The sequence below is a fragment of the Nannospalax galili genome, unplaced genomic scaffold (assembly GCF_000622305.1).
Source record: "Nannospalax galili isolate Female #2095 unplaced genomic scaffold, S.galili_v1.0 scaffold69, whole genome shotgun sequence".
In the NCBI taxonomy this organism is placed as follows: Eukaryota; Metazoa; Chordata; class Mammalia; order Rodentia; family Spalacidae; genus Nannospalax; species Nannospalax galili.
Genome location: NW_008360297.1, coordinates 3,072,735 through 3,090,749, shown reverse-complemented (window position 1 = coordinate 3,090,749; position 18,015 = coordinate 3,072,735). Strand labels below are relative to the sequence as shown.

At 42.1% G+C, this 18,015-nt stretch overlaps 2 protein-coding genes across 8 annotated transcripts in view; one reads left to right on the top strand and one right to left on the bottom strand.

The window, feature by feature from the left end:
• The window catches only part of LOC103726600 (filamin-B-like), a 119,709-nt gene extending 111,763 nt beyond the window's left edge, over window positions 1-7,946 (bottom strand). The window contains 1 exon segment of the mRNA XM_017795871.1: window positions 7,876-7,946. Coding sequence (XP_017651360.1) covers window positions 7,876-7,946 — 71 coding nt within the window.
• A 172-nt stretch (window positions 7,947-8,118) lies between these two features.
• Pum2 (pumilio RNA binding family member 2) overlaps window positions 8,119-18,015 on the top strand; it is a 92,617-nt gene continuing 82,720 nt past the window's right edge. For 4 of the 7 annotated variants that reach the window (XM_008824208.3, XM_029559202.1, XM_008824204.3 and 1 more), the window contains exon 1: window positions 8,353-8,500. The gene's annotated coding sequence lies outside the window, so the exon portion shown is untranslated. Of the gene's footprint in view, window positions 8,194-8,352; window positions 8,501-8,770; window positions 8,868-18,015 lie in introns of those variants that run through there. The other 3 variants (XM_029559199.1, XM_029559201.1, XM_029559200.1) reach the window with 3 other exon arrangements.

The following is an 18,015-nucleotide window of genomic DNA, read 5'->3' as shown; positions in this document are numbered from 1 at the left end:
CCATTGCCAGGCACACAGTAATTATATTATTATTATTATTGTTATTATTATTATTATTATTATTATTATTTGGTCTTTTGAGACAAGGTCTCCCTATAGCCCTAGCTGGCCTGGAACTTGCCATGTAGATCAGGCTGGCCTTGAACTCACAGAGATCCACCTGCCTCTGCCTCCTAAGTGCTAGGACTAAAGACATGCACCACCATGCCCAGCTCAGTAATTATTTTAATACAGAGAATTTAACACAGGGAATTGGCTACACAGGTACTCAAGAACTGATAAAACGGAAAGGGTCAACGAATGCAGAGTTAGTAACTATAATAAGTACTGACCCTCCTGAGGAAATAAAGGGGTAAAGGTGAAAAAAAAAAGGTGGGCATTATATGACTTTAGAAAGTTGGAGGTGGAATTCCATGTAGTGGGAACACGAACTTCTAAGGAAGAGGTAGCCTGGCTGCTGCTGCTAGCTCAAGAGTTTGGAGAAGCATCCCTGGAACTGGTCCTAAGGGTCTGAGAATGGGGCACTGCCAGTGCTGCTTAGCCTTCTAAGAAAGTCCTGCAAGACAGCTCTAAGAGTGTGCAAAGAAGTTAAAAACAGGAAACAATGGCTGCATTGTGCTGCTGTGCTGTTTGGGGGTCAATCTTACAAGAATTACGTGCCAGCAAGAAGCAGCAAAAGCTTCTCCTTTCTCCTGCCTCCCAGCGTCTCTCCAGCTGCCCACTGTTATCAGAGCCTAACAGGTAGCTTGCGGAAAATGCTTGCACAACCCCAACTTCAATGGTGCTAAGTGTGGAGCTGAGAAATAAGAGACTAATAATCAGTATAACTGACTCGTTAAAACCCCAAAATGAGATGAAAAGAATGAACTGTGGAGCTAAGAAGCGAAACCAAAAGCTCACTGCCATCGTAACCGTGTTACCACTGCACAATTTGGCAATGAATCCTCAGTAACTCACAAATTGAATAACATGGAGAAAAGCTTGATTTAATCAAAGTAAACTCAGAAGAATGAGGCAATTAGCAACAAAACGACCTATGCAGAGGGCAAAGGTGTTTTCTGTAACTGTAGTTCCTGCCCTATGTGGTGGTGCTTATCTGTGAACCTAGAACTTGGGAGGTAGAGGCAGGAGGATCAGGAATTTAAAACCAACCTCAGCTACACAATGAGTTTAAGTCCAGTCTGAGCTACATGAGATTTTTGTTCATATATAAATAAACAAATAAATAAGCAAACTATAGTTCCAGAAGTACAGGATCTATCAAAGTTCAGACAAACAAATATTCTGAAATATTATATAGTAGAAGCTTCCTAAAATGCTCAAAGCAGTTAATTTTCACTTATCAGGGTCATAGTATAATACCAAGAAAACCTGTCAGAAAATGATTGGCATCAAGACACACTTCAAAAGTACAGGAGGTGGGGTATAGTAGCATGCACCTTTAATTCCAGGACTTGTGAGGCAGAAGCAGACTGATCTCTGTGAGATCAAGTTCAGCCTGTTCTACACAGCACATTCTAGTTCAGCTGGGGCTACAGGGAGACCTGTCTCAAACCTCCCAAAACAAAAACAAACAAACATGGAATAACTAAGGGAACATGAGCCTATCATGAACAATTACAAACAGGCACACTTTTTGATAGCTCATTTCTTCAAAAGGCAGTCTTTTTTATTTTATTTTTTTAATATGTATGAGTGTATTGCTTATATGTATGTGAGTGCACCCGTGTAGTGCAATGTCCATGGAGGGCAGAAGAAGGTCTCAGATCCCTTGAAACTGGAGTTACAGACAGTTGTTAGCTGCCATGTTGGTGCTGGGATTCAAACCCGGGGCCTCTGCAAAAGCAGCCAGTGCTCTTAACTGATGAGCCATCTCTCCAGTCCCAAAGTCTGTTTTTTTTAGGTTTTGAATCTGGGTTGGACTTCCATTTGTTTTGACCCTTACATTGTGACAGATAGGATACGCTATGAGTTCTAAGCTTAAGGTTCAAGAGAACTTGAAACTACCATTCCCACTCTGTTCTCATGTAAAAAGCCTGAGATAGCTGGCTGGCTGGGCTACAGAGTGCCTAGGCTGACTGTAAGACAACCATATAACTTAGCCAGGCTACAGACTCAATGCTGTGGCACAAATGGGCCAGGAGAAGTACAGAACCTCCCAGTTGTATTCAGCCCAATTCACCAACCCACGGAGTTGTTATGTAATAAATGATCCTTTGGGTGTTCTTAACACAAGTAAAGGCTGATACACAATGAATGCTGTATAACCTAACATGTCAAATGTCTAATTCTCCCCTGGGAGACCCGTGCATGTGCTTTCTCGGCTCCTAGGCCCCCGCTGTCCTTATGTCTGATGGACAAAACTGACACAAGGCATTCTAAGCTACAATTTGGGGAATAAAGATATTTATTTGGGCTTGCCAACAAAGCTTATGCTATATGGGGGGGGGGGCGTCACTTACAAAGGCATGGACACCCATGGGCTCTTTCCCTTACCACTTGGCTGAGCTTTTGGAGATCTGCAGCCACCAGTGCCCAGCCAGTGCTCTGCCAAGATGGCAACTTCCTGCTGCTTCCCGGCTTCCTCAGCGTCAGTCCTTATACCCTCCCTCTCATGCAACTGAAGCTGACCAATTGGGTGGGGAGGTGACTGTCTTCCCCTGTTTCTCTCAGAGGACATACCTAGCCAACACCTAATCAAAATGAAGAAGTCAGAAATTATAAAGAAGCAGTGAATAATAAATTCATTCAAATACTGAAATGAAGGCAAATCATTAGAGAAATGAGTAAGATACAATGTAACTATTATAAAATCTGGCAAAGTAAAAAATAATACAAGCACTAGGCATGGTGGCACATGCCTTTAATCCCAGGCAGAGGTATGTGGATCTCTGTGAGTTCAAGACCAGCCTGGTGAGTTCCAGACCAGCTGGGGCTACAGAAAAAAACCTGTCTCAAAAAGACCAAAATAATAATAATAATAATAAAATAATAATAATAATACAAGCAAAAATTTGGGAAGTACAGAGAAGTGGCAGGGAGTGTTAATTTATCATCAACAGCAAGGAGTTCAGTGCTGGCCAATGTTGAAACCTCTAGTTCAAAAAGTTACTCTGTCCTACCAAAGATTTTTATAATTTTGTTTAATTTTGAGAAATCTCTTATGACTCCATCTTTCCTCTGATGAAGTAAATATATTTGAAATCTTTTTCTTTTGTTCAATTCAAACAAGAACAAATTCAAGGGCTGGTGAGATGGTTCAGTGGGTAAAGGTGCTTACTGCCAAGCCTGACAACCTGAGTACAGTCCCCTAGAATTGCTTGGTAGAAGGAGAGAACTGACTACTGCAAGTTGTCTTTTGACTTCCATACGTGGGGTGTGGCATTTGGGTGCACACACACATGCACATAAACACATGCACACATGATAAATTTATAAAAAGAATAGATTCAATACTGTATTTAAAATAATTTTAAAATAGCATGTATAGAAGGAGCCTATTCCTGTTCAGGTCTCTCTACCTATGTGTCTCCTTACCCATCCTTCTTTATGTGTTTGTGAATAATGGTGCCTACCAAATGTAGAAATTACAAATAAAACATGGAATATTGGAATCTTTTTTAATTACTGACTTTTTAAATAAAGGATTTACATTATTTTTATAGATAACAAAGCTACAAAATGAGTTTATAAGAAGTTTCATGAACAGTCCCAATGGGAAAGGGCCATTAGCATAGGGAATATTAAGATGAAATTATGTTCTAAGATGTGATCTGTCTAAATTGCTGCTTCTCAATTACAACTACACATTATAACCACTGAGGAGCTTTTAAAAAATACCAATGTCTAGGCTCCAGCCCAGACCCATTAAACCAAAATCTCAGAGGTGGAACTTGAGAATTGATATATCCTAAATGCTCCCCAGGTGATTGTGAAGTGCTACTCTGGTCAAGAACCACTCAAGTCAACAGGTCACATGGACATATTCCCAAGCTGCAAGACTTGTGGCTAGAAAGTCAGGATGCTCCATTCTGTTCTTCCTCTAGCCACAAGAAGGAACCACAGTAGTTACTAAGGAAGAACAAACACTGGATGGGTTACAGCAGCCTGCCCCCAGTCTGGCTTACTTTGCCTGTCAGCAGGAACCAAGAAGGCAACATGTGTTCTTGTTTACATCAGGGGAGAGAGGAGAGAGAGAGGGAGGGAGTGAGAGAGAGAGAGAGAGAGAGAGAGAGAGAGAGAGAGCCAGAGAGAGAGAGTCTTTCTTTTCTCCCAGATGCAGTAAGAGTTGGCACCGAATTGTATGCCATTGACTTAGAATGAGTAAGACACACCCATTATAGAAGCAATTTCTAGTGATCATGATGAGACTATTGTTGATTAACTTACAAATGTTTCTCAAACATTACCGTGTATAGGTATTGCCTGAGAATCTTATTAAAATGTAGATTCTGATTCAGTAGGTCTGGCCAAGGGCCAATTTTGGCATTCCTAACAAGCTCCCAGGTGATTCGAGTGACTAGTTGAGGTGTCAATTACAATGTCCATCTTAACTGCCAAGCATACAAGATATTTATATTAGCTGAGGGGTACATTCTTTCCTTGTAGGTAACTCTAAGGAGAAGCCAATTATTATCAAAAGTGCTTAATGAGCATGGCAGATTGCAAAGCATGTGTGAAGGTACAGAAGCAAGAAACTGCTCACTGTGCATTGAGAGAACTGGGCAAGGCAGAGTCAGATCACTAAAGGGTTGGTCTTTATCCTGCTCTTCAGAACACAAAACCATTAGCCATTCTCCATGAGTTTTCTGGGTCCAATTAGGGTGGGAAATATCACATTCTATGCCTATCACTTGGCTATTTACAATGCCTATTTTGATTTTAAAGACTTTAAGAAGACTTCTTGCAGTAAAGAAACCTTTCCTGAAATGGATAACTCATAGGGAGGCAGGCAGGGGACTCAATGCAAAATGAAAATGAGGGACTGCTTGTCCAAAAACCATTAAGACTTTCTCTATGGTGGGTGACAAGACTGCCGAGACCTTGTACAGTGCCTATAAAGCCAGTACTACCCATGGGGATACTGGGCGTACTGAGGAGGCAGTGAATAGAAAGTGTTCACATGGTGTAAGCACCATATAAATACTTATGGTATACACATGGGTTTTGATTGACTCTTAGGTTGTAGCAGAAATTCATTTGATTCAAATTCAGAAAAAAAAAAACAAAACCCAGACTCCATTATAAAGATTTTCCAGAGTTATCTCTCAGATTTCAAGTACACAGGCAGCCAGCCAGGCACAAGAACAACTGCAAGAGAAACAATGTTACAACTTTCTCAAGTCTACTCAAGAGGTTCTCCATCTCCCAAGAGAGACTTCTCAAGAGAAGGCTGAGATCTCTTAGTTCCAGTTCCTAGTTTTGAGGAAGAGGCTCTGATGGTTCCACCTATTTTCATCTAGACTAGGCAAGCATATGGAAAGACATTTCTGTTACCAGCCCAGTGGAGCAATCTATATCCCAATGTCCTCTGCAGCTGGTAGTTCCAAATACACAAAAGATTCTGCTTCTGTGCCTCTACATAGACAGGCAAAACGTGCACATCCCGTACTCACTTGATTTGAGGGGACAGTTTTCTTTTTTTAGGACAAGGTCTCACAGCTGTGGGCTAGCATGCATGGTGTGGGACATTTCTTAAAGCGACATTGAACAGAGCACATTTGGGAAATGCTGTTGAAAGTGACATCAAGATAGAATGCTTGGCGGAGAGGTCTGAGTGCCATGAGTTGAGTTGGATTTGTATGATAGATGGCAGTGAACAGGCCCTCCTACCTACCTAGGAATTAAGATTTGTAGTAGTGGAGAGATAGGGCAAGGGATCGTCTGCAGAAATATTTTGAAGTTAAAAATCTGCAAGCCTTGGCAAATGGTGTGGGAAGTGGGAGAGAAAGAAATAAAGATGGTTCAGAGAGGTAATTTGGGAATGAATTAGTGGTGGCAAAGTAAGGGCTGGGAATGGATAAGACTTTAGTTCTTAACATGTTTGATGACAAGGATAATACTCAAGTGGAATCTAGAAGCCTGAAATTTGGGCAGGAGGTAAAGGCTTGACATGGTGCTATAGTTTGGATCTCTCTCTCTCTCTCTCTCTCTCTCTCTCTCTCTCTCTCTCTCTCTCTCATCTTTTTGTGACAGGGTCTCCCTGTAGCCCCCAGCTTGTCTGGAACTCCCTATGCAGACCAGCCTGGCCTTGAACTCACAGAGATCCACCTGCCTCTGCCTCCCGAGTGCCTGGATTATAGGCGTGGGCCACCACACCTGGCTATTTGGATGTATCTCTTAAATGTTCATGAGTTGAAACTTTAATCCCCAGTGAAAGTGTTGGGAAGTAGGAGCCTCATAATAGGTGGAGTTAGGGGGCTGGGGCTATGTCTTAGTTGAAGAGCTAACTGCACAAGCATGAAGACCTGATCTCCAGTAGCTGTGCCAAAAAAGCAGGGCATCTTAGCAACCACCTGTTATTCCAGTGCTGGGAAGGCAGAGATAAAAGGGTTTCTGGGGCTCACTGGCCAGTCAGTCTAGTCAAATTGGTGAGCTCTAGGCTCAGTGAGAGACCCCTCAAAATATGGTGAATAATTGCGGTAGACATGCAAGGTCAACCTCTGGTCTCCACAAGCATGCACATACATGTGAACTTGAACACACACAAATACGTTTTAAAAAAAGAGGTGAGGGGCTAGAGAGATGGCTCAGCAGTTAAGAACACTGATTGTTCTTGCAGAAGACCCAAGTTCGAATCCCAGCACCCACAAGGCAGCTAACAACTATCCCTAACTCCAGTTCCGGGGATCCAATGGCCTATTCTGTCCTCCGAGGGCATTGCATGATAGGGGTGCACTTATCTACATGCAGGCAATACACTCATAAACACAAAATAAAAATAGTAAAATATTTTTTAAAAGGTGAGATTAAATCAAAGGACTCTGCTTTCATTAATTGATTAAAATCACTATCAAGGAAGTATAGGTTGAGTGGGTTATTATAAAAGTGAGCTCAGCTCCTTCCCTCCTGCTCTTGTCTGTTGGCATTTCACCATGGGATTACACAGCACCAAGGACTTTGCCAGACAGTGGCACCTCAGTATTGGACTTCTTAGTCTCCAGAAGCTTGAGAAGTCAATTTCTTTCCTTTGTAAATTACCCTATCTGGTGCTCTGTTAAAGCGGCAAAACACTTAGATTTCAATGTCAGTCATTTTTAGTAATATTGAAAAACCAAAGAGCTCTTTTATTTAACAGACACTGGGAGACACTACAAGGAACAAAACACACATCTCCCTTCTGGGAGTGCTCACTGTTGCCCAGGGAGTTCATATTAAACAAGGCAATTACAAGGTCATGGGTGTTTATGAAGTGCACAATGCCTGAACCAGGAGTTGTGTAAGCCATCAAGAACTAGTATCACACTTGCCCGTGCCCTCCACGGAGCGGCTAGTAACTAGGAACCGTTGCTATTCTCTGCAGATTCCAAGCCAGGAGGGCTGTGCCTCAAGAGGGCAGGTCTAGAGTCTGTATACTGGGGCCAGGAGTGCATTTAGACTGAGATACAAAGTGAAAGCTGGTTTCCTTTGTGTTACGGAGGCTAAACACCTGGGTCCCACAATTGGCTGGGAGATGGCACCACTTGCCTAGGAAGCAGCCACTGCCGAGAGCTACAGTGCATTTGCGGGATGCAATTTTTCACTCCTAAATGTATCTCCAACATCTGTGTGGAGCGAGAGATAAAAGACGAAAGCTAAAGGCCTGTATTAAGGTGCAGCTCCTGTAGGTGTCAGCATGCCGGAACTGAAGCGAGTATCCTAAGTTTGGGGGCGCACCAACGCTTACACAGGCAGCTGCGGGAGAACAATGAGCTACCCTGGAGGTGGCTGAGGATGAATGGATTCATCTTCGCGCAAAAAGAACGGGGCCAACAGCACCATCCTCAGCGAGCGGTTTAGCGCGGGAGCAGAGATCTGGCTGCAGAGCCCAAGGGTTGGCTAGCAACCAGCAAGGTGAAGGCGGGGAAGCGCAAGCCCGATGGCTGTCGCAAGCGCGAGATCAGTGCCGCGAGCGTGCGCAGGCGCAGAGTCTCGGCAGGCCCGGGCCTGGAGCGCGGGAGAAGCCAGCCGAGCGTTGAGAGCCGCCGCGTCGGGGTGAGCTCTCCCCCTTCTCCTTTCTCCCGGAGTGCCTTGCGCGCGGCCGGTGGGCGGGGGGCGGCGGCGGTGGCAGCCATGTTGTTGTGAGTCTCTGCGCCTCACCCTCGGTACTTCGGTGGTTCGGAGGAGGAGGGGGGGAGGAGAAGAAGGAGGTGGGGTGGGGGGGAGGGAGGAAGGAGGAGAAAGAAGACATCGCTGCCGACGGAGGCGGAGGAGGGGGAGGACGGACGGCCGACCGACAGCGTCGCCGCCGGTGCCCAACGGTCGGTGTCGCCGGCTGAGGCAGCGCGGCCACAGCAGCCCCGTAAGTCAGCCCGCGCTGGCTGCGTCTCGAGTCCTTGGGCGCCGCGGGGCCCGGCTCCGGGCTTTGTGTGACGGCTTCAGCGGGAACAGGCCGCGGGCGGGAGCTGGCCGGGCCTCGGCGGCTGTCTGGACGGCCTGCGGCCTGGGCCCGCTCGCACAATGCCGGGGGAGGGGAGCCGGAAGGGGGTGTGCGCCGGCGGGGGAGGGGGCGCCGCTGGCCACTTTCCCGCCTCCTTCCCGCGCCCTGCGCCTGCCGGGCCCTGTGCTCCGCTGGCCCTGGATTCCCGGCCACCTGAGGCCGCCCCAGGCCACGGGATCCCGGAGTCGGGGAGCAGCTCGGTGGAGCCGGAGAAACGTGCAAGCTGGAAGTGGGTGAAGCGGAAGGAGTGGTTTGATGAAAACGTGGGGGGGGGGGGGGGGGGGGGGTCCTCGATGCTCGAGTGTGTCCAGGAAAACCCTGGACAGACAGATGTGAGTATGAAAGAAACAGGGATTGGGGTTCGACCTGCCCAGGTGCCCTTAGTAAGGAACGTTGTTTCTGTTTGAGGAATACCTTTTGATACTTAAAACAACGTGTAACTTTGAAGCCGAAGGACAAATTAGCGACTTAAAATATTCAAGCAATAGTTTGGGTGTGAGGAGGGTCACCTTCTGAGGGAAATACATTGTATCAAGTTTATGCCCAAACACGTGTACCAGTTAGTGCTTCTTCCCAGAACATAGCTATAGAAACCTCATTTTTCTTAACTTAGAATGAAAAATCATTCTAACATATTTAAACTTTTGGGGAAGGAAACGGATTGTAGACATTTTAGGGGCAGTAAGACAAAAATCAAGAAAATTCAGTCAGATTTTTAAGAAATCTGGAGGTATAAGTTTTATAGTTACAAGTATTTTAGGGGAAGTGATTTTTAAATGGTTAACAGCATGTAATATATGTAAAGATACTGGGTGCTAGGAAGGCAATTTTAATAAAGGGAGCTACCTTAGCATTTTAAAAGGTTGTTCACCGCTTAGATTCGTGACTCTTTTTACCATGTGACCGGGTGACTTGGAGGATGATTTAGGAAATCCTTGCTAGGAACCCTGTTAAAAATACAAGGGTGGATATTTTTAATTGGTTAATGAGCCTCTGTTGCTCGTTTTTTTTTTTACAAATTTTTTACATCATGTGACATTTGCTTTACTGCAAGAATGTCTTTAAAATTCGTTTTTGGTGAAATTGAGTTTTGTAGGGCTGCCTTTTGATGATTTGAGGGCAGCTACTGAACACAGGAAAGTTACAGTAATTTTAAAATTATATTTCAAAAACTACAATATTGGTTTTCTTTTTTGTTGTTGTTTAGTTTTCTTATTCTGTGTATAAGTCTAGCAGATTTTACCTTATAACTAGATTTGTCATTAACACATTTAAGCCTTTTCTGACAGATTAAGCTGTTTTCTTTGTCTTGAGTCCAAAGTTCTGCTAGCTGGTTCAATATTTAGTAGGATTTAAAAGTAAATTTTTGTATTACATTTAATGTAAATTTCCTTTGTGTGTGTGGGGTGCTAGTATGGAGATCCTCGGACCCCCTTCTACCATGCAGGTCCTGGAGATGGAACTCAGGTTGTCAGGCTTGGAGGCAAGGGCTTTACCCACTGAGCCGTCTTGCAGGTTCAAGATTTTAAAATAACTTTTTAACACATTAAAACTTGAACCTTCTTTCTTTTGAAACTTTTATACTTGTTATAAATCTTTCTGCTGTTGAAAGATAATTTGTCTTTGAGTATATACTTATGTAAGTTGGCGGAAGTAATTATGATAAGTGATTTAGGCCAAGTGTAACAACAAACCAATCTTCTCAGTGACCATGCTGCATGCGTGTGTTCATATTTGTATTTGCATGCACGTGTGTACTTGTGTGTACAATACTGAGCTTGGAAACCATGACTTTGTGAGTGCTCTGTCACCAAGCTACATATTCAACCATGCCTTGTTTTTATGTACACTGATAGGATTTTCATAATTTGAGGTAGAGGTTGGTTCATGTCTCTTGTACTCAGCTTCATCATAGTTCCTAATTTAGAATTTCATTGGGTTTCTTAAAACAAAGAAAAATCTTTTCATATATTGTAAAAACCTATGGTTATTTAAGATACCGTATCTGAATACTCACGTCCCACATGGCTTTGATTTGCATTTACAACTTGGGGCCAATTTACTAACAAGTTAATGTAAAAATTACACTTATTGCTGGGTAAATTGGCTTGTGGCATAATATACTTCTTAGTGTTTTTAAGAAGTCATAAAAACTATCAGGCTTGAGCTTGCTGTCTTTCTTCCTTGTTCTTCTATGAGGTAAATTGTAAGAGGGAACTAAAAACTGCTGGGCTCTTTTTCCTTTTTCTGGGAGTTTGCCCCAGTATGTACTCTATGTCATGAGACCACCAGGGATAGACTGCCTCTTAAGGGAGAGGAGAGGAGTTGTCCATTGCTACCTGTGTTGTGTTAGGTTAATTACTGGGTGTGCTATTAGAGAGCCCCTTTGGCCTAGGCCTAAATTATGCCTTTCAGTGTAACTTTATCAGGGGGTAAAGATCTTTGGATTACCATCAGTCTAACTCAGGTCTCTCAGGTTCTGAATTCTGGTGTGGTAGAAAAGTTTATACCTTAATATTCTGATACTGATTTTTCAAGTTGACAGGTTAGATTTTTTTTTTTAATTATTGCTTTTTGTGGTTGAAATTGAATTTATAGAGATATTTTCAGACTTTTCCAGGGAATGAAATGCTATAGAATTATTTAGGTGCATGATAAATACTTTGTCTTAGCATTTCAGGCAACAGTATATTTAAAGTTAATATTTTTCTTCCAGTAATTCAAGAGATTGAATTTCTTTATAAATGAAAATTTAAAATTTGCCTAGTTAACAAGTACCAGCTTCTAGAGAGTGACTTTAATTCTAATGAACTTCTGGGCACACTTGTCATTTATTGGCTTTTTTAAAGAAAAGTTTTGTTTGTCCCTTGCCTGACTCCTTTTTTAGTCTAAAATGGTTTAAAGATTTTAAAATGATTAAGCAGGTTGACAAAAGGACAGTTTCCTTAGTCTGTTCTATTCTGCATGTTTAGTTAATTGTAATCCAATCCATTTTCAAGTTACATGTCAACTGATTTTCACTTTTCTTCTTTTCTCTTATGGAGAGATAAAAGACTGAAGAGTTTGGAGAACCATTCCAAATGTGTGTACACCTTATGTGTATATCACTGTAGCCACAACTATAAAAAGTGAAGCTATTTCACATGTGAAAGGGGGATGCTGAAGTGTCCGAATGCTTTAATTGACTGCAAGTGAGACAGGGAAAAACAAGATCATTATCACCTACTTTCTGGCAAGGTATATGCTTGAGCTCCACTGATTCCCCCAAAATGTGTTTCCTGAAAGGGATTTGGTGTTCTTGACTATACTGTGACACACTACAAAACCATCTACTCAACATTGCCTTTTAGGCTTGTCCAGCTTGCCATGGCCCATGGGCTGCATGCAGTCAAGGATAGCTGTGAATGCAGCCCAACATCAAATTCTGAAAAACATGAATTTTTTTTTTTTTTTTTTTGCTTTTAAAAAGAATTAGATTGAAAAAAGAAAAAAAAAAGAATTAGATTGTGTGGTTCTCGTGTATGAACTTGGTAGTTGACAGTGTTGTGTCACAGTGTCAAAAGGTTGGACACCCCTGGAAGGAGTAGAAACTGTAGTGGACTGGTGGCCTACAGATGATGTGGTGGGATTGGGCAAAAGGGGAAGTTTGTTTGTTTATTGGTCTTTTTGAGGCAGGGTCTTCCTGTAGCCCCAACTGTCCTGCAACTCACTATGTAGACCAGGCTGGCCTTGAACTCGGAGATCCACCTGCCTCTGCTTCCCAAGTGCTGGGATCAAACGTGAGCGCCACCACCCAGCCTTGGATGTATTATTTATGTATTTATAGTCTTAAAAAGAACTTGTCAGTGAATGGGGTACCTGATTTGAGGATTTGAGGGTAGATCTTTTTGATTTCTATTGTACCAGTTGACTGTCAAGAGTAGTACTTTTATTTTCAGTTCGTGTGTGAGTGCAGGAGCACAGATGCCACAGTGCATGAATAGAGGTCAGAGGGCAGCCTTTGCTGTGGGGTCCAAGGTACCCACCTTGTTTTAGATAGGGTCTTTCTCTTTTTAAAAAGTTTTATGTGTATGAGTGCTTGCCTGTATGTATGTATAACATGTGCATTCCTGTTCATGAAGGCCAGAAGGGGGCATCAAATCATTTGGAACTGTAGTTAGAGCCTGTTGTAAGCTGCCATGTGAGTGCTGGGAACCTAACCTGGGTCCTCTGTAGGAGCAGCAGGTGCTGCCAACCACTGAGCCATCTGTCTAGCCCTGGACAATGTCTCTTGTTTGCTGCTGCCTACACCATGCTAGCTGACCTGTGAGCTCGGTGTGCGGCAGGGGGGGGGGGGGCATTCTCATGTCTCCATTTCCCATCCCACCATAGGCACACTGGGATCTGGCTTTATGTAGGTTCTGGGGAACTGAACTCAGGTCCTCACACTAAGTACTTTGCTCACTGAACCATTTCCCTATCCCTTTGGCACTACTTGTGAAAGACTTATTAGGGATTAGAGAGTCTTAACCAAGATGTAGTTGTTTTTATTCATACATTGACAGTAAGTGAAATGTAGAAGCGAGGTGACCCTAAGTATAGGCCTGTAAGAGACACTCCAAATGGTAAGTAGAGGAAAGCAGTAGACTGGATTATACGATTTTTGTTAACTGTCAAAAAATTTAATACGGGTAGGAGTTACTTAAATACCTCTAGTATTTTATCAGTACTTCTATAATTAAATGCAAGGTATTTATGTTTTGTACAGTAGAATATGAATCTTTATTCCCAGTTCAGCATAAAGTTTTGAAGTTGAGAGAATGGCCCTAGGTTTTCATTACAGATGTTTTCTTAGACTCTTAAGGCAGGGTCTTAACATATCCTAGGCTAGTCTGGAACTCCCTATGAGTATGAACTTGTACTTACTGTTCTCCTGCCTTTACCTCACAAGTGCTGAGATTACAGGCACGCCACCATACCTGACTTGGATCTTTAAATTTAAACGTAATTATAATTGATGTTCAAAGAATGGAGAATCTTAGGTGCTTTTATTTAATTTCTAAATTTTATGGCCCCTATACCAGCAAAAGGGTGAATAAACCCTCACTGAAGATAAATTACCAATTTTTATCAGAGAAAGTATTCATAGAGGATTGTTTGAAGAACATATTTGTGTTCTGAGTATTCTTTTCATCAAGTTAGGCTGTTAAAACCACGTTCGGTCAGAAATTGTGGGCTTGTCTTGTGCTACATTGTCTTTAGATGTTGGTAATAAAAGATCCTTTTGGGGGGGGGTCTTTTTGAGACAGGGTCTCCCTGTAGCCCCAGCTGACCTAGAACTTGCTATGTAGACCAGGTTGGCCTCGAACTCATAGAGGTCCGCTTGGCTCTGCCTCCCAAGTGCTATAAAGGCTTGGCCACCACGTCCGGCAATAAATGGTTCTCATTCTTAAGAAAGTTACAGTAAAAGAAAAATTAAGCTTGTGATTTTACTGCAGTATAATAACTGTCTTAGGTAGTATTACAGAAGTGCTATGGACTCTTAGAGAATACAGTGGTCAGGAAAAGCTTTCTACAAGTGGTATTGCTGAATCTTAAAAGATTTAGAGATATCAGGGCTGGCCAGATTGCTCAGTAGATAAAGGCACTTGTTTGTTCCCTTGAATCCATGTAAAAATGGAGGGATAGTACTGACTCCACCAAGTTGTTCTCTGACCTACACGTGCACACTATGGCACATGCTTCCACACTCACAACATGTACATACATACATACAACAATTGTAATATATAGAGAGAAGTTAGTTTAGTTAAGAGACAAATAGCATTCAGCCAGAGGGATTAATAATATGTGTAGTGATCCTCATGGGGGAGATTTGGCAGACCATACGAATAGAGACAGGACCCCACCATAATGAAAGGAGTCATTTAATTATTATGGGTGTTCCTTTAGACTTTGGGCATTCAGGATTATAGTTTAGGAATATTAGACTAAAATACTATCCTGAAACCCTTACAAGATTATTATGGAATTGTTTTCTCTGGATTATGTTAGGATTTATGTATATAATGTTCCTTTAAGGGACTGAACAGAAAAAAAGACAGTGAAACTTTGTGTCTGTTGCTGAAATGTTATTGAAGATAGTCTTTTCTACAATATGTCACTAAGAGGTTTTTTTGTTGTTGTTGTTGTTGTTATTTTTAATATTAATGCTAGGAAATAAGGTTACCTCTAGGAAATAGGTTTTCCCTGATGGAAACTAATGTTTATTTTCTAAATGTTTTCAAGAAATCAGTCTATTCTGAATATTACAGTCAAATCAGAAGACTATTTCTTCTTAAATAAGACCAAAGAAGTATGTGTCTTAGAATGAGAAGTAGCTCTGCCAAACAAACTAGTTTTGAATCTGTTTACTTTTCTGTTGTGATAAAACACCATGCCAAAGCAACTTATAGAAGGAAGAGTTTATTGTGCTTGTGGTTTGAGGGGGTTAAGAGTCCATGGTGGCTGGGAGGGTATGGCAGGAGGCAACCAGAGCATGTCTTCAAGTAGGCACAGGAAGCAAAGAGAACAAAACTGAAAATGGGCAAGGCTGTATACTCTCAAAGCCCATCCCCAGTGACGTGGCCTCTTCTAGCAAGCCTGCACCTCTGAAAACAGCGCTACAAACTGGGACCCATACATATTCAGATACTTGGAGCTTATGGGGACATTCTTCATTCATACTACTACAAGACTACACTATACTACATTTGGACTTTCCTTCAAGAATGAGAGTGGGGGCAAAAGGGAGAAACTCTACTGTGGGGCCAGTGTTTACATCTAAGCGTTCCACATAGAGCGATCTAATACGTCAAAGCATAAATTGGTAGATATCAGATAATTACTTAATATTTTTTGGGCCAAAAGATGCTCACTGCTAGCTCAGCTTGAAGCCAATCTTTACAAGTAAATCCATCATACTCTAAATTAAATTAGCAAGCAATCCTTTATTTACCCCAACTAGTATGATCCTAACTATAGCATGATCAACCCCTTCTGCCTCTGTAAAAGTTAACTGAAAGCAATGGGTGTCATTCTCCTTTTTTCTTTCAGGGTCATGATCTGAAGAGTCCTTAGTAACCTTGAGACATTTCAGGGAACAGATAATAGGGTTCCTAAGCACTGACTTGAACCCACTCAAAGTCATCATATAGACCCTGCTGGTCACTGGATCCTTATCCATACTACAGCCGAAGTTCAAGGGGAACCATCCCATCATGGCAGGAAAGGCATGGCTGTAGTGACAGACATTTATCTGGTTACATTACACCCCCACGCAGGAAGCAGAGCTCCATGTAGCCCAGGCTGACCTCAGACTTGGCAAGATGGCCAGTAGATAAAGATGCTTACCCCAAGACCTGATTTTGATCCCTGGGACCAACATGGTGGAGGGAAAAATCAACTCTTCCCTGTGCAAGTTATCTTCTGACCTCCGCTTGCACTTGAGGCCTGTGGCATGAGCGTGCACAGACACAAAGACATACATACACAATACGTAGATGAAATAAAATTAAAAGTACATAATTTTGTGCTGGAGAGGTGGCTCAGTGGTTAAGAACACTGACTGTTCTTGCAGAGGACATGGCACTACAACTATCCAAAACTCCAGTTCCAGGGGATCCTATGCCCTCTTATTTGTGTTGAATAAGGAACTTATTTCAGAGAAGACCATGTGAGTTCCTAAAAAAACATTGAGCCTGGTATTCTGACTAATCCTGTACACCCAACACTTGGAAGATAGAGGCAGGAAAATCAGGAGTTCAAGTTCATCCTTACTTGCATAGCTAGCTTGAGACCAGCCTAGGTTACATGAGACTCTGTTCCAGCCCCTCCATCCCCCAATAAGAAACACATTGAAAAGTTCTAAATGAAAAATCCTTTTTACACTGCATTAAAGAACTGGGAGTACAGCTTAATTGAGAGTTCTTGCTGCTCATGCCTTAGACCCCTGTTTCAGATAACCAGCACCAGCAAGGTGGGTGGGGCTAAGACTGATAAAAATCTGCTGTTTAAAGCCCTCCCCCCCAATTTTAGACCATGCATTCAGATGTTAGTTCCATTACAACCTAATTAACATTGTTCAGATTATTTTTCCTTAGTGTATATTCTAATTGATGTACTGTAATGATTGAAAATTACTAGATAGCCATTTGAGATACGTTTTGTTGTCTCAATCTAGTATTAACACGAACTAAAAGTAACACAGGTTGCCAGGTGTGGTGCACACCTTTAATCCCAGCATTTGGGAGGCCGAGGCAAGGTGGATCTCTGTGAGTTGGAGGCCAGCCTGGTCTACATAGCCAGTTTCAGGCCAGTTGGGGTTACACAGGACCCTTTAAACATTTAAACATTTTAAATAACTTTAATAAGCTGTACAACACAGAAATATAAATGGAACAGTTCCTTTTTCGTATTAGTCGTATGTATTTAGTCATATTACCTCTCTTTTGTGCAAAAGTGGGATCATATACACTTTAGTCAACTTGGTATTTTTCTTGGTGTTGTGAATGCTTTATTAGTGTGTATAACTTCAACCATAATAGCTTGTGATTTTTTAGTACATGACTTTTTGTTACTATTAACCCATTTCTGTTTTTCAGCTTGGGTTGTTCAGTTTTTGAACCCTTGTGTACGCAGTACTAAGTAACTATTAAAAATAGATTTCTGTTCTGCTGGTATTGCTGTTTGTATGAGGGAAATTTCCAGAAGAGAAACTTTTAGATCAGAGGATTTTATATTGATAGTAAAACAAACAAATCACTCATTGAGTTAGGTAGGAAGCACTTTATCTTCCAATTTTGTGTATTCATATACTCTAGGTCTTTTGGTTTTGGTATCATTTAGACAGTAATAGCAATAATTTTTTATTTGGCTACCTCTAAGTTATTTGTGGACATGTTAGCTATATGGTAATATATAAAAATTGTGATCCTTGGCCAGGTGTGGTGGCACACAGCTTTAATCCCAGCACTTGCAAGGCAAAGGCAGGCGGATTTCTGTGAGTTGGAGGCTAGCCTGGTCTACCTAGTGAGTTCCAGGACAGCTGGGGCTACAAGGAACCCTGTCTCAAAAAAAAAAAGAAAAGAAGAATTGTGATCCAATTCTTTTGGGAATTGGAAGCATCACCTAGAGAGCTTAAAAAGCTACTAATAAAAATCTAGGATGTAATTTGTCAGTAGGGTGTAAGAGTAATATGGTTCCCTCTGGTTTTCAAAACTAGGTAGGCATTGTTTATATCTCGCATTGTCTCACCCTGCCAAAATGGTTTTTCCACTTAAGGTGCCCCCATTTCCCCACTTTCTCCCTTACTAATACCCTTCTCCTACAGTCCTACCTCTCTTGAGCTCCTTCTTTCC